The sequence below is a fragment of the Mustelus asterias genome, chromosome 3 (assembly GCF_964213995.1).
Source record: "Mustelus asterias chromosome 3, sMusAst1.hap1.1, whole genome shotgun sequence".
Lineage (NCBI taxonomy): Eukaryota > Metazoa > Chordata > Chondrichthyes > Carcharhiniformes > Triakidae > Mustelus > Mustelus asterias.
The window spans coordinates 50,869,933-50,894,051 of record NC_135803.1 but is presented as its reverse complement, the minus strand read 5'-3'; the positions used below and the strand labels follow the sequence as shown (position 1 = coordinate 50,894,051).

At 37.2% G+C, this 24,119-nt stretch overlaps 1 protein-coding gene across 2 annotated transcripts in view; it reads left to right on the top strand.

Moving 5' to 3' along the window:
- Positions 1 to 20,975, top strand: part of LOC144491101 (solute carrier family 25 member 36) — a 62,157-nt gene extending 41,182 nt beyond the window's left edge. Inside the window, exons 4-8 of one of the 2 annotated variants that reach the window (XM_078208785.1) lie at positions 5,106 to 5,206; positions 5,428 to 5,490; positions 14,233 to 14,299; positions 16,799 to 17,088; positions 18,535 to 20,958. In XM_078208785.1, the coding sequence (XP_078064911.1) occupies positions 5,106 to 5,206; positions 5,428 to 5,490; positions 14,233 to 14,299; positions 16,799 to 17,088; positions 18,535 to 18,728 (715 nt within the window). In that variant the 3' untranslated portion in view covers positions 18,729 to 20,958. Of the gene's footprint in view, positions 1 to 5,105; positions 5,207 to 5,427; positions 5,491 to 14,232; positions 14,300 to 16,798; positions 17,089 to 18,534 lie in introns of both variants that reach the window. The other variant, XM_078208791.1, reaches the window with a different exon arrangement.
- Positions 20,976 to 24,119: the final 3,144 nt, after the last annotated feature.

Sequence of the window (24,119 nt, the reverse complement as noted above, 5' to 3'; positions counted from 1 at the left end):
GACATTGACCCTCCTATTCCATGAAACCCAATTTTATTAACCAGCCTTTCATGTGGTACTTCATCAAATGCTTTCTTAAAATCCATCTGGATGATATCCATTGCATTCCCTTCATTAAACCTCTCCATTATTTCAACAGAATTTCAATTAGATTAGTCCCACATGATCTGTCTCCCTATTTTAATGTGGAGATGCCGGCGTTGAACTGGGGTAAACACAGTAAATAGTTTAACAACACAGGTTAAAGTCCAACAGGTTTATTTGGTTACAAAAGCCACACAAGCTTTCGGAAGCTTGTGTTGTGTGGCTTTTGCTACCAAATAAACCTGTTGGACTTTAACCTGGTGTTGTTAAACTACTTACTGTGCCTATTATAAGTCAGTTCTGGCTCACAATTAAGTCAAACCTCTCCCAAGAACCTGTTGATTTGTTTTTTCTCTATCATTTCTAAAACTTCTCGCTGATAAATTGGCTAGCCAGATGTCTTTTGGAATGGCCACACACCCTTTCTTGGATGATTTGCCACTTTCCAATTCTCTGGCTCCCCACGCCACCAACCTCCCCTGACCCCAGTATCCAGCAAACCCTTCGAACATTTTCATCCTCACTTCCCTTAGCAACCTGAGATGCAAGCAATTCAGACCAGGCAACTTATCCACTCCAAGCACCAGCCAATCTTTCCAGTGTATCCTGCCTATTATTTTCACCCGTGCATCACCTCTTCACCTCTACCATTTTTACTTCAAATATGATTGTTTTCTATTTTTCCTTGCATTAAATAATCTTCATTGTTGAGTGGCAATCTGCTATAGTGTTTTTAATCGTCTACTCTTCCACCTGATTTTAAATTGCTAATAATGATGAAAAATACTGAACAATTCACTCATTTTTATTAGTGTACATCAGTCAATTTCTTAGAAAATTAAACTTCTCGTTCAATTTTCTAAAACTTTCAAAATGTGCCTGAGAAAAGGAGCTCAACTTTAAGTTTTTCATCAAATGGGTGCAATCAGCGGAAACTTGTTATCTCAATCTGAAGGTGTGGCCAGCATTGGAGGCATTGCTGCCATTGGGCAAAATCATTTTTAAACTAGTATTACACATCATTGAACGCTACCTATGCAGTTTTGCTGGTTTAGCTTATTTCTTGTACTGATTTTAAAAAGCGGGAGCTCATCTACTTCTATTATATAAATGACTGATAAAAACATGATTAACAAGCTGTGGGCTCCTTTTTTGACGTCATGTAAATTGAGGTTGTAATTTAAGAGATAAATTGTCTCCATTAATTTGGAAAATATATTTTCTTCATAACCACTTTACATTAACACTCTCCGGAAAGTAGTTGATTAGCTTTATTTCAGTGCTATTCAACCAAAAAATATCACATGAAGCACTTAAACCTGTTGCAAAATTAATGCAAATGTGCTTAATGGTGTTTTTTAAATGATTTTCGTAAAACCTTGCAATAGTAAGGGCAAACATATGGCTTGTTGAATTTGCCTTTTGTGACTAAAAGCAATTGAAAGGACAAATTCAATCACCCTGAGTATGGCCTATCTGTTCAGCAAGTAAATATGGACTGAAATGTCGTAAATCGTTCACTTCAGTAGTGATTCATTAACGTATATGTGAATACGAAACATCTGTTAGCATTCAAAGTGCCATCTTTCTAAAGCTTTATCGATGTAATCTATTTATTCACTTGCCATTCTGAAGGAGAATTTTTATGCAGTAATACATTTTGTTAATGATGATTGTAGAAAGATAATTTCCATGACCTTCTATGTTCTGTGGCTGTTTGCCTTTATTCTTAAATCTATGTGACGCCATTTATGCAAAATAGATAGCCAAATGCTCTTCTGAGCCACTTACCAAAATGTGTTACCAGCAGTTTTTTTTCCTTGATCAGTGTTTTTTTTTTGTTTATGCCACCTTCTGGAAATGTTGTGAGCTCAAAGCAAATAAAAGTTGGTTGCCATTCAAGATACATTAGTTCTGACTCTGAAGAACTGAGTGGGCAAATGTACCATATGGCAAGTTACAGCGCTGTACTGAACCAGCAAGCTCCGAGGCTTCAGTATCTGCCAGTCAGCTGGTCTTGGGTCAGATGATCAAACTCTATATTTTGGATCTCTCCTAGACGAGGAAGATGATCTGCTGTAGATGTTGAGTTTCCCTTTTGAGACATCTGGAAATGTATCACATTTTAGAACATAGAACATTACAGCGCAGTACAGGCCCTTCGGCCCTCGATGTTGCGCCGACCAGTGGAACCAATCTAAAGCCCCTCTAATCTACACTATTCCAATATCATCCATATGTTTATCCAATAACCATTTGAATGCTCTTAATGTTGACGAGTCCACTACTGCTGCAGGCAGGGCATTCCACGCCCTTGCCACTCTCTGAGTAAAGAACCTACCTCTAACATCTGTCCTATGTCTTTCACCCCTCAATTTAAAGCTATGTCCCCTCGTGCTAGCAATGACGGGATGCATCGCACCCGACCATTCCAAATAAAATGCAAAAAATTCAGCAGATATTTTGTAAATTATCCACGTGCAATATATTAACTTGTCTGTTTGCTCTGCAGGTGCACAATGACCTGATTCCAGCATTTGCTTTTAATATTGACCTTTATCATAGCCATTAACTGGGTGGCACGATGGCACAGTGATTAGCACTGCTGCCTCACAGCATCAGGGACTAGGATTTGATTCCTCGCCTCTGATCACTGTCTGTGTGGAGTTTGCACATTCTCCCCGTGTCTGCGTGGGTTTCGTCCGGGTGCTCCAGTTTCCTCCCACAGTCCAAAGATGTGCAGGTTAGGTGGATTGGCCATGCTAAATTACCCCTTAGTGTCAGGGAGATTAGCTAGTGTAAATGCCTGGGGTTATGGGGATAGGGCCTGGATGGGATTGTGGTTCGTGCAGAATGGTTCCTTTATGCATTGTAGGATTCTATACGTGAAATAAGTGTCTATTCTATTTTTGAAAAGCTACCTTCCAAAGTTGCAGACTTTTTAAAATTCATTCACAGGATGTGGGTGTCATTGGCTAGGCCAGCATTCATTGCTTATCCCTAGTTGCCCTTGAGAAGGTGGTGGTGAGCTGCCTTTTTGAACTACTGCAGTTGCTGTAGTATAGGCACATCCATAGTGCCATTAGAGAAGGACTTCCAGGATTTTGTCGCAGGAACGGTGAAGCAACGTTGTATTTCCATGTCAGGATGGCGAGTGACTTGGAGGATGTGGTATGTTTAATGGATAGGCTTGCAGACTGTGACGATACAAACAATTAGGAAGATGTTTACAGGCTGTTAGGCTAGATTGTCCATTTGCCCACATAAATGATCAATGACATCACATGATTGGTCCCTTAAAATGCCTTTGTTTCAACTAGGAACAGCATGAATATACAGCACTTTCCTCCCCCTTCACCACAGAGATTCCTGCAATGAAACATTTTTCAATTTGAACAATTAAGCACAGCAGTCAATAGGTTAGAAGGTTGATAGGATGTCAATTTCTGGGTGGTTGTCAGTGGACCTCAGGTGTCTGCTCTTTTTGTGCTAACTGCAACTTCTGGTGTTTTTGGTTTAGTTTGATTGTCTTAATCAGAGTCGACGTAGTATTCTGAGGTTGACTCGGTGTTGAAGTGTTCCCAATTGAGATGTTATCTTCCCAATTGTTTCGGGTATTATCAGGTTCCCACGTATGTCCAAGTCTTCACTTGGCACGGCTTGTTGCGGACTCTCAGTTGTTTCTGTCTCTGGCAAACTGGTTCTGTTGCCAAAAGTTGATCTGCATGCCTTCTCCTTACTACATTATCTTGAGTTTGTACAGTGGAGGAGACCGGGTACTGTCTGTGCTATGATGTTGGCCGGTATCCACTTCTCACTGGTGGTATAGTTCCTTGCCAATACTTCTTCACTTTTATGAAAAACATGACATTTAGCCCTGTTCTCTTATCATATAACCTGATCGTGCTGTTTCTTCTCGACTACATGTCTAGGGCTAGCTTAAGCAAATCAAATGCTATGCATAATTGACGTTTTATCATGAGCATTGCCGGAGAACCCTGGAGGGTTGTCGAATGTGTAATATTCCTGTACACTCAGGAATTGGCTCGATCATTTAGACAGTGAATCTTGCTCTTGAGTTACCTTCAACGAATATTTCATCATCTGAACAAACAGCTTATGTGTTGCAGGGCGATGAGTGAATCGGATGTGTTGATTCCCATTCTCCTTTAAATAATTCGTGAATTCTTGCAAAATGAACTGCGGCCCATTGGCGCACTCAGTTGTTCAGGGTAACCAAACTTTCCAAAAACCTCACCCAGTCTTTCTATTGTTCTCTCCGAGAACATTGTTGTCTTAATGCCGACTTTGGGCCCTCTTGAGTGCGTGTCGACCCCAATGAGAACCATACGCCTTTTGAGTCTTTATGTCTATGAACTCTTTGCCATGCCCCTTCTGACCAATCCCATGGGTGTAGTGGCGCTCGTGGCGGCAGGTAGAAATGTTTAATTCTGATTCCTAGAGCTTCTTTCTCTATCTGTGCATCGTTCATTTCTGCTTTGTTCAAGGATCTTGATGCAAAAGTTATCGGCTTCTCTTCACCATTGGGCATCATGTGAGAACCCACGCCCCACCCTGTGAGGTGATGTGTCACATGCCAGTTCCAAAGGTAAATTTGGATCAAAATGTGTCAAGACTTCTGACTTTATTAATGCCTCTTTAGCTTTATGAAGGCTTTCTTGCACTGATCCTCCCATTTCCTATTTTGACAAAACAAGTTGAGTAAAGGCTTAAGGATAGTCGTTAGATTAGAGACAAACCTTCCATAATAGTTTAATAAGCCCAAAAAAGGCCAAAGTTGTTTGCTGTTTTATGGTGTTTCTTTTCATCTAGTTTTTGTTCATGGGAAATACAAATTCTGAATGAGATTAAGACACTTTTTTTCCAAAAATGTAATGCCATGCATGTAGGAAAACGGCAGAAGTTTTTTACCGTAGTTATATCTGAACATTAGTAAACTGTTGGATTTCAGGTACCGTACAACTAACTTTTCATTGGTGTAATCTTACTCCCTCTTCTAGAGCGATTTACTTTGCTGCTTACTCCAGTTCTAAGGAAAAGTTGAATACTATCCTTGAGCCAGATTCCAGCCAGGTGCATATGGTCTCGGCTGGAGTGGCAGGTAAGAGTAAAAAGTGCTGCTGCTTTCCTAATGTTTTAAACAATGTACCTAACAGTACTTTAGATGGATTAGTGTCGAATTACTTTAAAACCAAAATTGTAAATGTCCAAATTTGTAAAATTAAGGGAATTTTAAAGCCTGAATTTGTCAAAAATGTCTATACAGCTTCTATACGTATTTACAGTCTCATGCCAGTTATGATCACTATTGTTTTATTTCAGCATTTCCTTTGAAATTGGAGACTGATGTCTACATGGATACACATGGGAAATCTGTGGAACAATGTTTAATATTCTAGTTATAAACTCTACTTCATAAAATGCTCTCTTAGTATAGAGATCATTGTGTGATTCAAACATAAATCGAAAATTCAGTTTTCATTAAAATATGAATGTTTTCAATTATTTCATATTAAAGATTAGCCACTAAAACACAACTTCTAATTTGGTTTTGGGGACAATCAATCATTTTAGAAGCTGTTTCATAGATTTGCATTAACAGTCAATTTTTCAAACCACATACTCCAAATCTATTTGAACAGGATGCAAGATGGGGAATTGACTCCTTCAATAGATGAAATTTAAACATCTTTATCTGTTTAAATTAATAGCCTCTGTTAGGGTATAATTTTCCCCAATCTCCCTTCCCTCTTCCTTGCAGTTTGAGATACGCTTGAAAAATAATCATAATCCATTTAATAATTAAATTATCCAACTTGGCTATCTGCAATAATAGGTTGACAAAAAAACATACAATGAGGAATCCAGGTCCCATGATAAATTTAAGTTCAAAGTTACTGTTAAAGACTTTTAGAGAAAACACAGTGGATTTAAAATGACATTTGGTTACTAAAGATCAGTGTTCCCTCTAATCTAAAACAATTAGAAACACCTTTCCTAATAGGCAAATAGTTGTCATAAAGGTTTATTTTTTCATGTATAAAGCTTATGTGATTACGACAAAACATCAACTTAAAACTGTAACGGTAAGAAAAGGGATAACTGCAACTGTGAAAGCTCATATGACATGTTACTATTGTGATAGTTGTAGGCAAGACTACATTTTAACTGGACTATTTAATAAAAGGGTAAAAGCAATTTTTAAAATAGCATGGGTAACAAACTGACATGGATACTTACTGATTGATGAAAGGTGCCCTACTCATGACTTGAAACTGTCTTTCTATTGCTACCGTGGTTCACAAGTTGCACTGAAATAAGTTTAATAGCTTCTCCCACATCCTTCCAAAATGAATAGTGAAAATTAAACATTGAACTTTCCTGATTTGCTTCACAGTTATGTTGTTTATAGCATTGAGTCACACAGGCCAGGAAGGTTCCGGATTTAATCCCTGGGCTCTTAATTAATTGCTCACACTCGGGGAAACAGTGCTGTTACAATTGTTTTGGGGTAGAACAGTGAAAAATTCAACTAGGTTCCTATCTCAATTCCCAAACAATCCTTTTGAAAGGCATGGGATACAGTAATTCTTGTCTGTTCTGCCACCCCATTTGTAAAGTGATATAACTCACTATAAGGCCTGTTTTCAAAAGAATGACCACTTAGTCAACAATACCAAATGATATTCAGCATCCCTGCAACTGTTTGGCAGCAGTGCTTCAAAACAGGAGAAATAGGGCATAAAATAAGAAGAATCAGTCAGGGAAGAATAATATCTTTGGCCTTTCATTTGGTGTCCTGTTAATTCACCTTTGACCCTTCACATTCATTTAAAAAATGTTAATGCACATTTTCTTAATGGCATGATGGCATAAACTGTGGTGTAAAGCTAGCGACAACCACGCAAAACCTTTAGTAAAATCCAGGATATTATACAAAAAATAATGTTTTAACAGGATTAAAAGGATTAATTTGTCACAGAAGAAATGCAACTAGCAATGCATGGATGTGGTGTCATTTGTTTTGTTTGCTTTTTGTTGGCCTAAAATTGTTAACCTTGAGAAATAGCTTGAAACCAAAAATTGTCAAACTTTCATAGTGGAGATGTGTCACAGTGGATTCCTTGTGACGTGAGGATCTGTCTGCAGGTTGGATGGCCTTTGTTCCCTTTAACCTCACTGGTTAGTTGATATTTTCTCACACACCTTGCATTACAACACATTATTTTTATTTGATTAAATTATGGGAAACGAGAAAGATCGTGTAAATGCAAAAAAAAAAGATTTTGTTTCAGCTTTTTCAATAGTTGTCTGGGTAATAGCCCAGAGCCCAAGTGACCGTGTATGAAAATGGCTAGAGGAGAAACTTTGTTCCGAAGTTTGTGGGTAATTTGAAAAAAACTGCTGAAAAATAAAGGTAACGAGATGTTTTGCAATAAATATTTCAGGTGGAAAATGCTAGCCTTGTCATTTTTTGCGAATTTGAGATGTCTCCCTTTTTCTATATTTGCGTTTACAAGTTATTGTAATTTTGAGTATAGTTTAAAATAAGTACTTTCATTGATCAGCATATCTGATTGAATTATCAGATGTGGCTACTGTGCAAGTTTGAGACAGGAGGTCACTTAATCCTTGGATATATAAATTACTGAATTAATTAAATGACCTTATATGCAATGTTATTTTGCATAGCATATTCCAGGAAATTAGAAATCAAAAGTGAAGCAAATTAAATCTGGAAGGTTTTTTTTTCTTGTGGGAAAAGTAACCTTGAATTAGAAGTATAAAACACGATTGAAGCACATGATAAGTAGAGTATGAATTTGGTACAAGTTGTCAACTGACCATTGAAATGCAAGGAAGCGCCTTATTCCGAAGTGCACGTGGGTCCAATTGACAGATAAAGGAGCTAACTGGGGCACACTATACTTGATATCAACCCTTCCCAAAATTTCACCTTCCTTAAAAATTCAAATGGCACCTCACTTATCTGATCTACTGTTACTGCGGAGCCCTTTGGCAATGAAGTTACAAAGCTGACTGATGGAATTGCTTAGTTTGCCGACTTTTCATCCCGTAAGACGTTTGTTTCAATCTAGCCCAGGCTAACAGCAAAAAATAGGAAAGCTAGAAGAACTCTTTTTGCCTTAAACTTCTCAAAATATTTTCAAAACGTTTTGAAGAAGTACAGCAAAATACATTATGAATATTGTCATTAGATTATGAACATTGATAAAATTGTTACTCAAACCCTCTTGATGGGGAAGAACACAGTGCCATGAATAATTCGCTTGACAACTCAAGTTGCAACTTAATATTTTGAGCCTTTTTGCAGATTTTCAAGTTTTCTAATCATAGAATCCCTACGGTGCAGAAGGTGGTCATTCAGCCCATCAAATCTGCACCGACCACAATCCTACCCAGGCCCTATCCCCGTAACCCTACATATTTATCCTGCTAATCCCCCTAACTCGTACATCTTTGGACAGTGGGAGGAAATCGGAGCACCAAAAGGAAACCCATGCAGACACAGGGAGAATGTGCAAACTTCACACACTGACCCCTCGCAACAGTTTCATTTTTGTCACCCCACCTAATGTTCAGTTTTCTAACTTTATCTGCAAAATTGCTGACTTGAGAGAGAATATAGTTCCAGACCATTAGTGTCTTACGCAATTGCTTAATCTAGAAAAACCATGAATAGCAAACATAGAAGACTATTTGTTTGCAGAGGCATCATTCTGCAGGCCTGTCGCTGCCAAAATCCCTCCAAGCTCCAGCAGGGTCTTTGGACAGCACTGAGAACACAGGCTAATTTTAACTCCACCTTGTTCCCAGTTGGGGAGCATTAATAAAATTGTAACATGCCCTTCATTAGATCATCTGACTAAATTAGGGATTAAACCAGTAACTTTACTGGTTTGTTTGGCTCACTTCTAGGCCAATCTTTTTATTCTTTCACATGATGTGGGCATTGCTTTCAAGACCAGCATTTCTTGCCCATCCCTAATTACCCTTAAGAAGGTAGTGATGAGCCACCACCTTAAATCACTGCAGTCCATGTGAAGGTATGGAGTTCCAGGATCTTGACCCAGTAACAATGAAGGAATGACAAATATAACTTGGTAAGAACCTTTGGTGATAGTGGTATTCCCATGCACCTGCTGCCTTGTTGTTTAAATGGTAGAGGTTACTGGTTTCGGAGACGCTGTCAATGATGTCTTGACTAATTGCTGCTGTGCATCTTGTAGATAGTACATACTGCAGCCACAGTGTGCCGGTGTGGAGGGAATGGAATATTTAAGCTGGTAAGTGGAATGCTTTGTCTTGGATGGCGTTAAGCTGCTCAAGTGTTGATGGAACTGCAGTCATCCAGGCAAGTGTAAAGTCCTCCATCACAGTCTTCCTTGTAGGCGATGAAAATACTTTGTGGAATCAAGAAGTGTTGCTCCCTGCTGAAAACACCAGCCTCTGATCTTGTAGTTACATTATTTATGTGACTGGCCAGCTAAGTTTCTGGTTAATAGCAAACGCCATGATATAGTGGTGGGGGAATTAAATAATGGTAATACTATTGAATGTCACAAGGTGATTGTTAGGTGCCCTCTTTTTGGAGATGCCAGCTGCCTGTGTGGCGCAAGTGTTACTTGTGACTTAACAACCAAAGTCTGGATATTGTTCAGTTGAGTAAGGATTGCTTTATTATCTGAGGTGCTGTGAATGGAGCTGAACACAGTATGATCATCAGTGAAAATTCCTTACTTCTGATTTCATGATGGAAGGGTGATTGATGATGAATCAACTAAAGATGTTTGGGCCTAGGGCATACCCAATTTATAATCTCAGGACATGTGTGAAAAGGACTTGCTTGTGAGCTCAAAAACTTACCATGAATAGATTCGACTAATAGCTCGGTATTTTGAATATCTCTGGCTTAAAATGGCAAAATACACAATATTTAGGATAGACTTTGGATATAATTGCATGTATCTAATTATGTATGTTGATCGCCACATGCCAACTTTTGCTTCAGGACAACTACCAGAAATGCACCTGGAACTACTTTTTATAAATGCATTTGTTCCTGTTTGAAATCGCAGAATAAACTAATATTTCTGTCAAAAGAATATGCATATGAATTAGGTACAGGGGTAGGCCACTCGGTCCTTCGAGCCTGCTCCACTATTCAATAAGATAAAGGCTGATCTGATTTGTAACCTCAATTCCACATTCCTGCTTACCCCCAACCTTTCATCTCTTTTCTCCCCCCCCCCCCCCCCCCACCTTGCATATCAAGGATCTATTTATGTCTGCCTTATAACATTCAAAAACTCTGCTTCCACTACCTTCTGAGGAAGAGAATTCCAAAGACACTCAACCCTCAAGAGAAAAAAATCCTCCTCATCTCTTGTCCTAAATGGGCGACCCCTTATTTTTAAATGGTGGCCCGAGTTCTAGATTCTTCCAACTGAGGAAACATCATCTCCACATAGATCCTGTCAAAACCTCTCGGGAGCTTTATATGTTGAAATCAAGTCACCTCTTGCTCTTCTAAATTCAACAGATACATGCCTAGCCTGACCAACCTTTCCTCATAAGGCAACCCACCTAATCCAGGTATTAGTTTAGTAAACCTTCTCTGAACTGCTTCCCAATGCATTTATATTCTTTCTTAAATAAGGACACCAATACTGTACGTGTGCATTCCCAGATCGAGCGCCATGCTGAAGCTCAAACATGAGTAAACTTTTGCTGTCAATGGTCTTGAACCATAGCTCAGTCAAGAAAGGAGAATATTAAAATGTATTTTTACAGCTAATGAATTCAGTTTTGGCTGGAAAGCTTGTATTTCTGATCATTCTCTAATCTTCCTCTCACCTTTGTTCAAAATCACCAAGATGTGATGGAGTAGGGTAGGTTTGACCAGTTGCTAGTTATTTTTTCCTTGACAGTGTGAAAGATCATATGGACAGTCTGCATCTCACAGGCATGACACAGTTCATTGAAAACTCTTGAAGTGAACTATCTATCTTTGCCAATTTTAATTAAGTAGTTGGTTCAACCACAAAACATTTCTTGTTATTTATTCACATTGCATGAATTTGAACAGACGGTCACTAAAACAAGACTTACTCTCAGTCTTACTCTCAGTACACACAATACTGCTGTAAGACTACTTCAAGCTTTGAATTTGTATTCAAGAGAATGATCTAATGTGGTTTTTAACCTGAGCAATGTTGTGGTATTTGTTCTGTTTTGTCAGGTTTCTTTGTTTTAGGAGGGTAGGTGCTATCTCATGGAATTGGCATTGGATTCTTGGAATGGCAGATTACCCATAGAAATATCAAATAACTGATACTTCTGCACTGCATTATCTCCACATTTCTGCCAATATAATAGACAATTGGTTGAACATGCAAGTGTTTAGAAGAGCAGTTACCATGTTGTGTTACAATTTCACACAAATCTTTCATTTTCATTCTTTACTGTCATATGAGAAATTATTAATTTAGCTCAATTTAGTGATGTCACTCGCATGCGGCACAAGTAAGGAAAATTATATTCAAAAGCTCTGGAGATCATCCTCGATTTCTTAATGGTTATTTGGTAAACTTAATGATTATTTGGTAGACTTCTAGAAGTAAAATGTAATATCTTAAGGCTCCTCATGAAACATTTTCTATTGATTTGCTGCGCAAATTTGCTACATTCTGACCATAAGACAAGGTTAGCATTTTTACCTGTTCCAAAATATTCGTGAATAACATTGTCCTTTTTTAATAATGTACTACTGGTGGTAATTTTGTAGAGTATTCCATTAAATGGTATTTTGTGATTTTGCTATGCTGCAAATAGCAAAAATTCAGTACTCCAATGTTTAAATATAAGCTTTTTCATTATCACATTTTGGCCCTGTTTTTAATTCACAGTCGTTCAAGAGGGGGGAAAAAAACTCAACTTGAATGAGACTTGCAATTAATTATTTGAGTTCTACCAAAAGGTACAGTATTGCAAGTTCATCTGATAAGGTCACTGCTTGTTGTTGTGATACAGAAAGCCTGTGTCTATTTTAGGCGCATACTGTACATTTCTCCCAAGAAAAGAGTGAAATCCTGTCATCCCATGCTACACATCAGGTCACTTCGTATTGTCATTGTAAGCAGAAATAACGACTAGCTTTAACCCTGTGAGTACTGAACTGAGCGCCGATGGCAGCCTATAGTGTAATGTGTACCAGTAGTATTTAATAGTTTGTTATTCCAGGATCTGAATACTGTATCATTTTTTTATTTAAAAAAAACATGTACTGCACACCTTCATTTGATATCCTGCCTATACATGTTAGTTACATTGCACCAAACTACCATTTACAATACTCAATTCATCAGTCTTCAGATTCAGAGATAAATAGTGAAGGTCATCTCTCTTTGGGTGCTTGAGTGTTTTGCAAAATTCAGAAGAAACCAACCACCTTACCGGTCAAGCCTGCATGTAACCACAGACCCACACTATTGCCTCCAAGAGCTAACTTTTTTAACTACTCGCTGAAGCAGCCAAACAAGCCACTCCATTAAATCATTAAGTTAAAAAGGGCAATGGCTTCATTGCACTGGCTGCAGTGGTTTAAAAAGGCCCACGAATGCTGCCTTGAAGGCAGCTAAGGATAGACAATGAATGTTGTTTTTGGTTGTGACGCCTATTTTAGAAAAGCGTGATTCTCCATGTTATAAAACTACCTTTATTTGATAAGACAAAAGCAAAATACACTGAAAACTGAAAATCTGAAATAAAAACAGAAAATGGTGGAATTACTCAGCAGGTATGGAAGCATCTATGCAGAGCGAAACAAAATATTCCAGATCTGAGACCCATCATCAGGGGGGGTTCTGATGAAAGGTAACAGAGCTGTTACGTTCTGTTTCTCTCCACAGATGCTGGCAGATTAGGCGTCCTGTGAAGCATTTAGGTGAGATTTGTGAATACCTTGCCTTAGTTTTGGATAGCAGACTTTGTTTATTGTACCAATAATAAAAAGCAATAAGTGGTCTAACTCGTCGGCTGGAATGCCTTGGTGGCCATCAATGGTCACAATAAGACTCTTGATTGTCATATTTTTAACAAAATTCTCACCTGGTTCACTAAAATACTTTAGAGAATGAAATCTGCTGTTTTATCTCGTCTGACCTACATGTGACTCCAAACCAACAGTGATGGGGTTGAATCTTAACTGTTGAATCTTGATGCATGCTGATTTTATAGATGTCAACAGTTCTCTGTAATCTTGCCCAGTATCAGCCTACACAATAAGTATCAATAGGTTATTTTATGGTTCATGGACATTGAGTTGCTTTTATCTTTACCTGGCATGAATGCAGCTCCCACATTCTAACCAGTTCAGTGGCAGCGACATTTAACTAACTTAGGTCAGTTAACTGCTATTTTAGCAGCTATCAACTAGCATGGCACAAAACTGGAACCTTGTTCACAGTTAGTGCCTTTACTTAGTGTGCTGTGAGAGGAACTCGCCAAAATTTTAAAATGAAGTTTGCTGTTGAAATCAAAAGTTCTTGTTCCAAGAATTAGTCTAGTTTCTGAATTTGCTCTAGCTATGGGCAGCAATGTCTTTTCACTTGAGTAAAAAGTAAATGATGGAAGCCTGTGGTACCCCCATTTCATAAATATTTTTTGTGAAAGTTATTACAACTTTTTCCTATCTCTGTGGAAAATTGTTCTGATCACCATTTGAGATGATGCAGAAATGCATTCAGAAAGAAGGTAGTTTCAACCTCATGATGACCAAAGCAATTCTGATCCCCTTTCCTCCTACCCCTTGTGTGTGACTAGTGTTTTTATTCTGGGAGGCAAGTAAAATTTACTTGAGAGCAGACCTGCCAGTGCATGCGTATTTCCATTTCACGACGTCAGTCATTCTTAATTTGTTATTTTAATAAACTTGAGGGCATTTGCTAGTTTGGAAAATAAACCAGCACTAAATTCCTAAATTGCTAATGTGTATTTAGTATGCAGCAGATATTAAAATGTGAATTTACTTGAGTAAATCATTGAACTCGTGCTGATTTTAGTGTTCACATACCTGGTTTTGAATATTTTGTTATTTCTTCCCAGGCTTTACGGCTATTACAGCCACCAACCCCATTTGGCTAATAAAGACGCGCTTGCAACTGGAAGCACGGTAAATAAGACATTTTTGTTTATTTTGGTATTTATGGGAAAACTAAAACTTGTTATCATACTATGAATATTTTCATACAAACCATTACGCCTTGTTAAGCAAGTGTCAAAAGTTCCACACACAGATAATGAACTTTTTTTAAAAAATAGATGCCTTCAGATGTGTTTTGGTTAGCTTTGCAGTATTAAATATGCAACATGGTCAAGTAGCTAAGCCTTTGTACTTGACAGGTTTTTTTTTAATATTGCATGGAATTCTAGCAATACCTAGTTTTCCCACATGACATGATTAACGATAAAGTAAAAGTCCTTTTAAACCAAGATCAGAATTAGTTGAATGCTACTGCAGGACTTGCTGTTGATACAATTCATTTGTGTATCTTAGTATCCCAACATTTGCATCCAATTTTCAGTGGCTTATGTTAGCTCAGAAATATATTTTATAAAATGCCCAAATGTTTGAGATGCTAAGTGAGTTAAACCAGAAAAGAGAAAAAAGGAAACGTGTGCATAAACCATTAGAGTAGAACCCGCAGGTTAGGGTGTGCTATCCAAATAAGTGTTCTTTATACAAATGACTTGAATAAATTGTGGCAAAATCAACTTGGAGGTTTGGTGTGGTAGTCGTTTATGAGATGGGACTGGCAACCAAATATACCAGGTTTATACTGCTTCTGGAAAAGATAGGGAAAGTGGTAGAGAAGGAGGAATAGCCTTGGTGATTTAAGGATGAAATCACTTTCATTGCTAAGAGAGGATATAGTGAGAGACATGCAGGCAATGGAGACTCTATGGGTAGAATTAAGAAATAAAAAGAGGATTTAAGATTGATGTGGGAGTTGTATGTAGGTCTCTTAGCAGCAGCTGTGAAGTATGTAGGTTGTGAAATCCAAGATTAGATGAACGAGTAGTAACAGTAGAATTGATTTCATGGGGGATTTTAACTTTCTTATAGATTTGAGATAAATAGACTAGCACCTGTCAGAAAGGTGGTGAATTTCTTCCTGGGATAGTTTTGTGCACCAAGATGTCCTAGACCCAACAAAGGAACATTGGATATTCGATTTGGTAATTATTTAGTGACCTGCCTAAGTAGAGAGTGGCACAGTGGTTAGCACTGCTGCCGCACAGCGCCAGGGACCCAGGTTCATTTCCCGTCTTGGGTCACTGTCTGTGTGGAGTCTGCACGTTCTACCTGGGTCTGTGTGGGTTTTCTCCGGATGCTCCGGTTTCCTCCCACAGTCCGAAAGATGTGCTGATTAAATGTATTGGCCGTGCTACACTGTTCTCCCTCAGTGTACCCGAACAGGTGCCGGAGTATGGCGACTAGGGGATTTTCACAGTAACTTCATTGTAGGGTTAATGGAAGCCTACTTGTGACATTAAGAGAAAATAATACTTTAGTTAACATGCTAATAGTGCATGAATATTTATCTTGATAGTGAATCTAGTATCAGGTTTAACACTGTTTAAAAAGGAGAAATGTGCAACAGCTACTAAGATTGTAGATTTAAGTAAGGCTGGCTACAATGTGCTGAGACAGAGTATCCATAGAAAACTGGGAAATATCAGAGGACCTGTAAACATAATTTTAAATGATACAGAACCAGTTTGTACATCTCTAAGGAAGACGAATCTACTTATTAAAAAAGACGGAAGACTAAAGCACTAAGAGACTATATAAAACTAAAAGAAAAATCATTTTAAAAAGCGCAGGTCCTAGCAACTGCACAAAATATAAAGGACAGCAAAGATTACAAAATCTAGGAAAAGGAGTATTAAAAGAAAATTGAAAGGGGGGTATCAAAATCAAAACAATTTTTACAATTATACGGAAAAAGAGGGTATTCAAGAGCAATGCGAACTACTTTAAAACTGATATCAATGATATTGTCAATGACAACGATTTAGTGTCAGGAAATAGGTAAGCCAGAATCTTGCCACCATTCATGCCGGTGGGATATTCCCATTCCACCGCAATGAACGGAGATTTGGCTGGCCGCCAAATTCTCTGACTTCCCTGCAGCAGGAGCATGGCATGAACGGCAAGTAAGATCGCGCCCATAGTTCTAGAATTTATATTTGTGGGTGTCTCCTGAAAAATGCAAAGACAGAAAATCTTGGCATTTATGCTACAGTAGCTTGGGCTTTCATATTTAATGCCCGCCAACATGAGGAGACTACACAATACTATTGTATTTATACAGTCAGAATTTTAAAAATGATAACCGAAATATATTTAACACTGGGGTAATCCTATTGACATTTAACCAATTATCACAAATTAAATGTTTCTTGTGCTTTGCATTTTTACTGTGTTGTAATGTGTTTTAAGAACAGATGAAGCTGATTTTTAATATTTGGAAAGGGTTGATCATCTCAAAAACAGCTAGTTGTTACTGCTGTAATATTCCTTCTGTTAGAAGGTACAGAGGTATTATGGGGGCGGGGAGTATAGAAATGTTAAAATTGAAATGATCTCTTGGTCGTTTTTTTGTAGGAACCGAGGTGAAAGGCGAATGAATGCTTTTGAATGTGTGAGAAGAGTATATCACTCTGATGGTATCAGAGGCTTCTACAGAGGAATGTCTGCTTCCTACGCAGGCATCTCCGAGACTGTGATTCATTTTGTAATTTATGAAAGCATAAAGCAAAAACTGATGCAATCAAAGACCTCTTCAAACATGGATCCTGAAGAAGACTCTGTAAAATATGCTTCTGACTTTATTGCCCTGATGCTAGCTGCTGCAACATCTAAAACATGCGCCACCAGTATAGCATATCCTCATGGTTAGTATTTTCTTGTGTGTACCTGAATCTCTGTTCTATTTTGGTGCCTTTTCCAGTCTCTTCTAGATTTTAAGTACATGTTTTTTTTAAAAATGCAGTTAAACATAAAGTCATAAAATACATTCTAATTAGACCATAAAACATAGGAGGAAAATTAGGCCATTTGGTTCATTAAGTCTGCTCCATCATTTGATTATGGTTGATATTTTTCTCAAACCCATTCTCCTGCCTTTTCCCCATAACTTTGATCCCCTTACCAATCAAGAACCTCTCTATCTATGTCTTAAATATACTCAATCACTTGGTCTCCATAGCCTTCTGTGGCAATGAATTCCACAGATCCACCCCCTGGCTAAAGAAATTCCTCCTCATCTTGGTTCTAAAGCTGTGCTCTCAGGCCCTAGTCTCTCCTAATGGGAACGACTTCTCCGCATCCACTCTATCCAGGCCTTTCAGTATTTTACTAGTTTCAATGAGATCCCCTCACCCTTCTAAGCTCCATCGTGTACACACTGAGAATCCTCGAACACTGCTCATACGTCATGCCATTCATTCCTGGGTTAATTCTCGTGAACCTCCTCTGAATCCTCTCCAAGGCCGTCACTTCTCTTCCATCCTTTCTGCCCTCCTCCTATTCCCATATTTCTGCATTACTACTTGTATGGAGGACTATCTTTGTCTTAAGACAATTTCTACCACTGTGGAGCCACAACTTGTTCATTGCATCAAGTCTATTTTCCCAGTTGCACATACAGGTCCACAGTAACTATATACTATACTTTATATAGTACTAAATTACTTGTTAAATATCACCCTGTGGTAAACTATACCAACCTGTGAATTGTGCACCAATGGGGAATATCCACCCCATGCTGTTTCCTTCTCTATCTGGAGCTTGATCAGAAATGCTGAAATAAGATTATTTGGAGTTAGTAACCTAGATGTAAATTTAAAGTTATTGCCTTACATTTGATATCTACACCCTAGCAATGACTGTAACACTACATTCTGCACTCTCTCCTTCTCTATGAACGGTATGCTTTGTGTTTATAGTACGCAAGAAACAATACCTTTCACTGTATGCTAATACATGTGACAAATTAGTTTATGCCACCTACAAATTTTTGATGCTTTTCAACAACGCCTCGAACATATTATTCAGAACTAATGCAGTGTCCTGTAAACCACATCTACAGATATGCAACCAGACAGACTTTATAAATGTGAAAGTGGGGGGCCATACACTCATAGGAAATGGACAAGATTGTGTGTGTTGTGGATTTGAACATTTTCTTTCAAAATTGGGGATCGGATTTCCAGCGCAGACTGAAACAAGTGTCTTCACTGGCAGTGAAGGTCCCCAGCTGAAATGAAACTGGACATTGGCACTGTTAAGGTGCAGATTTTTTGACCATAAATTGACTGTTTGAAATTTTTTTTATACAGAGGTCATAAGAACTAGGCTACGAGAAGAAGGAACAAAATACAGATCGTTTTTTCAGACATTTTCCTTAGTAATATCTGAAGAAGGTTACAGATCGCTCTATCGTGGTCTTATCACTCATCTGGTCAGACAGATTCCAAACACCGCTATAATGATGGCCACCTATGAGCTTGTAGTTTATCTGCTTGATGGATAACGAAAATGCTGATTCAATGCAAGAACATGGAAGACCAAAGGATTTGACTGGACCAGAAAACCCCAGATAGATTTTAACACTGAAAAAGATGAGTCAATTGTGAAACTTTAATCTGCTGTTAAATCTCAATGTCTGATTCCTGAAGAAAATCTGCTCTGATCCAGAGGCTGGCATCGTCACCATGGCAATGACTTAAAAAGACAGAATCACTTCATTTGGCAGGGAACAGTTGAACAAATCTAAATTTTACGTTATCTTAGTTCTATGTTTCTTTTATGTACCATTTTTCATTATTGCATCAGTATTGTTATTTCTTTCCTTAAAACTTGCAATGTTCATAGTTTGACTGAACACCTTTTTAAAAATCATTTAAGCATAATTCTTTGCAGCCCCTTAGCTGATACAATGTGCAAAACAAATCTCCCCTTGCTACCATGCAAGTTTTATAACATTGGAAGCCATCTATAATCAATGGTAGTTAATGTCCTCACTATTTATCTACAACCACCTTTATTAATCAGAAAAATAAAAACTTAAATGTTTTAAATTCTTTATTCAATATTGAAATCATGCTGCCCGGGTTTATTTTACAATTTTTGCTTAATGTGAGAAATGCATCACTTCCAATTGAACCTGGTGCAAAAACTTCACTTAGAACAGCAGAAAAGTGGTGATTGTGATTTCCGTACCAGTTCACAGAATAACACTTCTGTAAATCAGCTACTTTAATACCCAACTAAGCAGAAATCTAACTGAACTTGTCAAGTGCTCCTCTGATGATATGTTTTAGAATTAGTTTACTTGACACCTAAAATATGACGGTAATGAATGTAAAGCAAGATAATTTGAGATTGATTTGTTTAGTGTTCCCTTTAAAATATTGCATGGACTTATTGTGGGATATATGTTGGCTGTATTAAGAATTGTTTGAGAAACAAATCTACTGTAAAAGCAATTGTATTGTAAAGTAACCAGCCTATAAATACCTATGAAAAGAATGTTAATGTTACAAATGGAGTGCTTTGAAGAAAAAAATGTAATATTCCAGTCTATGTTACAAGTGTGAATCCAATGCCTAAGGAGGTGACTTTGTCCAGAAAATTTCCTCAAGCACTTTGTGGCCTTTCTGCCTTGCGGATTTTGTTTATTCTGATGGTTTCAGTTCATAAATCGTCAAATTTTAATCTTTACAAAAAGTCTGTTTAGTCTAATATAGTTTCCATTAAGAGCTGTGCATTGTGCAGTATTAATCACTTCTGAATCTATACTTTGTATAATTTATATATTTTTGGGTTTTGTTAGTACAGCACATGATTAAGCATATGCAACCTATATTTTTGCATTTGTTGAAACCTTAACAAGTTGATTTTAAAATCTCATTTTTGCCTTGAGCTGTTCTGTCTGATCATAATGTGGACCTGAAGAGAGTGTGCCAGGATATCTCCATGTTTTGATAGAGTAGTTTATCTAAATCTTCATGGGTAAACAAGTTCTGTTGAGCTGGGGACAGAAACTGCATTAAACATTTTTAACTTTAAGAAACAGAAAACTGATAATCAGTACACTCTACAGATAAAAATGAGGTAACTGAAGGGTATGTCGCACATGATGTATTTATAACTTGATGGAAACATTTTTCAATGCAGCTAATTGAATTGTGCGTGGATTTGGCAAGCTGTACTGGAACAGAATAACTTTATCAAAAAGTTGCCTCAAGGCAGTATTGAAGTGGTTTTACAATTTAGACACCTATTTGTAAGTGTAAATCCATTGTCAAAAATAACCATCGAGAATCTTAAACGCACAAGACTCGTGTTGAGCTATAATGCCTAGGACTTTAAAAAAATATTTAATGGTTATTTCTCATTACTGAGTATGTCGTATCCTAGAAGAATCTTGACTGCACTTGGGCTGGGATTATGCAGCTTATGCTTTGCTAGCTGTTATTTTTAATGTTGCAATAATATCATTAATTATGTGATCATTCAAACTAACAGAATTTGAAATCCTCAAATGTATGCAAGGTCAATATGCCAATTTAGTAAAAGCTGCTACCTTGCAACAATATTGCTGTTCAATTCCAGTCCTAAAGTGTGCTTGATCCTTTGACATAATGCATCCTTGGATGTAAATAATGTATGTACGTACTCTGTACAAGATCGTTAATTCTCAAGTCCTTATTTGCTTTGGATGCTTTTGCATTGCAAAGGATTAAAACAGAATATTAGCAAACGCTACTGCAATTTCATTAGTATGCAATGTATATGGTATTCCAGTATGCTTCTAAATACAGTAAATTGTCTTGCCGCATAAGAATATATAACCAGCTGGAAGAAAAAAGGAGTTCACACAGATATGCCTCTCCAATGTTGTTTCAGATTCACCAATATTTGTATATTCAGTTATGGGAGTTTGTATTAACACACATGAATCAGTTTTACTCACTCTAATTTTAATGTACATGACACTTATATAGAATCTTACCTTTTCTGTATTAATAGCTATTAGTCTAAGTAAAAAGATATTATGTACGGCTTTATTCAATTTTGGTTCAGTTCACAGATGGACGATTTAGATACTTTTATCCAAATAGTTGACATAATTGAAGATCAAATTCAATGATGAGGCAATCCCAAATGAATTCTACGACAGTGAGGGATCTGTATTTTTCTCTAATTTTGAGGAAGCGAAGAACAGAGTAAGCTGAAAAGGTTTGCTGATAAATTAATGCAGTCCTTTGTCTAAAGTTTTATCTGTCCTTAGTACAGACTGTGAAAGAAACAATGCTGTTTTGTGTACAGGTATTGGTATAAACACAATTGGGGTAGAAACAACATTTCGTACAAAAGATTAAAAAGAGATGGGATAGCAACATATGTCCATATCACTTGGGTGTTTCACACAACATTTTTCTAGACAAAAAGAATTAGCAGATGTGATCGTTATTCCACCTTTACCTTCCAAACTCCTTGCTTGAAGGAGGTGATTTATGCCATTATGTCGCTTCCCAAATGTTTTGCTGCTCCTCTGACTTGCCCAAGCGTCCATCCTTCATGTCGTAAGTATGGTCATCGAGTTTGAGTGTATTGGTGTCTCATGAGACTATACCATTACAGTTGGACCAAATCCTGGTTTTGTCTGGTTCCTGCAGTAGGGCGAATTCTAGTTGATTTTACTTCCATTCTAGGACAGCTCCCATCACCATCCAAGATGAGTTGAACTAAGTTAGCGGATGGAAGTTAGCGAATCCAAACCTGAGATCTTTCTGGGTCTATTCAGTGGAACAGCAGCACACTATGTAGTCTATGTATGGTGTAATGACCAAGCAGAAATGATAGTGAAATTATATTCCTCCCATTAAAGTACTGAAAGTTGCCGTTTGATATAAGGGACATTCAACAAGATTGGGCATATTCATAAGTTCTCAGTCAATAGTTGAAGTTTTTTAAAAAGAAGAAATCTCGCATCGTGCAATTTAATTTTTTTGAAGTGGGGAACAATGAGTTTGACTCCCTTCAGTGGCTTGAGGCCATGCTGATTGAGCCATATTCTTCAATTCTACATGTTTTTTTTCTCTTTCAAAATGTCATCACTATTTTACAACATTTTTAGTTTATGAATACACTTCAAATACCACTTCCAGGTTTCTTGTCAGGTAATTTCTAACACTCTGAATTCAATGTTTTGAGTGTAGGATCAATATTTCCATTGTTTACTGGATGTTCCTACTGTATGAAGCAAACAGCTCATCATATATGCAGCTTGTAAATGTTGATTCATAGCTTGTTTGCTTAAAAAGCTGTGACTATAAATGCTTGTAATATGGGCAAGGCATTAGGACACTTAAGTCCACATAAAGCTTTTACAGTTGTTTGATTCTAATTGAATAGAATTAATCTGTTAATCATACTTTTTTGATGGCCTTTTGTGCAAAATATATTACTGTTGGAACATAGCCATTTATTCAGTGACTAACCTATTCATAAATATTAACATCCACAAAGACATGCTCTACAAAATGATATTGCGCAATCTGTTTTTGAAGTACTCTAGCAATGCTGAAACAACACAAGCATTTTTCTAGAGCAAATATTTCCATTTTAGTTATTGGAACATAATAAAAACTTGGGAAAATGTAGGTGGCGCTACAAAGCCATGCAAATTTGGCAAAACTGGATCGTTCAGTCAGATGACTATCATTTGAATTTCAGCCTTGCTAATCTTATGATGATTTTTCTTTTACCTGTTCTTAACCAGGCAACTAAGATTAAAACCCCCCTGGGCAGTAGTTAAATATACCATTACATGAGCAGTTATTTGGACCTGCTGCACAGAAGTATGTTTCTTGTCCGCTGGTCATAGCACTGAAAGCAATAGAAAGGTACCAAGCACTGATCATGCTTTCTGTTCCAACTGAAGAAAGAGATATAAAAGCTTTGAATCAAATGGAGGGAAGATGGCAGTTTTTAACAAAAGGAGGGAGCTCTGAGACTGTAGCTCCTATACTGTCTGTATCTTAACAAATTATAATATATGTAAGCAAGTGCATATATATTTTGAGTTGCCTTATTTTTTTCATGTTTTGTAGCTCTGGTTTTAGACAATTTTCAATAGAATGTAAATCAACAGTGAATGCATCAAATGACTTTTCTTTAGCAAACATTCAAATTGTTTACAGTTACATTTATTTTTCAGACTTCTTTGCTTAACATATTTCTAGATGGCTGCACAGTTCATCAAAGACAATTACTGTATTAAACAAATAATGGATATCTGATCAGATGATAGATTGTAAAGATTTACAGTGCAATGTTAAAGCATTTCATTGTGTATGTTGCAAGAAAAGATCATATAATGCTTTTTAACTTCCATGGAGTGAAAACAATTTTAACTTAAAGCAGCGTTTTGTAATTTAGGTGATGGTTCTGTGATGTGGACCTTCTTGGTTATGTCCAATAGCTGGAGAGCATCCTTTATGTTGAGTAATAAACCTGTATTTTTTTTAACATACATTAAAATGTTAGTTACATATTAGAAAACATTAACAAACCACTTGAGCCTGTAATTAATTTGATTTGAACATTTATATTAAGGTACCATTTAAGTTATTCAAATTTCTGCACAAGACCACAGAAATATGGATTCCAACAGGGACAATTCTGGCATTTAAAGAGAACTATTTTACAGTACAAGATCCTCATTTGGTGTTCATAAAATTCACATGTTTACTCATTCAGCAAACCTCTGATAGTAAAGTGCAAAGTCTAATGAATCCTCATGGTTTGATTTTCCCATCCTCCATTGTTTACAATTACAAGACTAAAGTCTGAGGCTGCTCCCAACCAATGGATGGAATTTTATCATTATTGATGGTTTTTTGCTGATTTCACC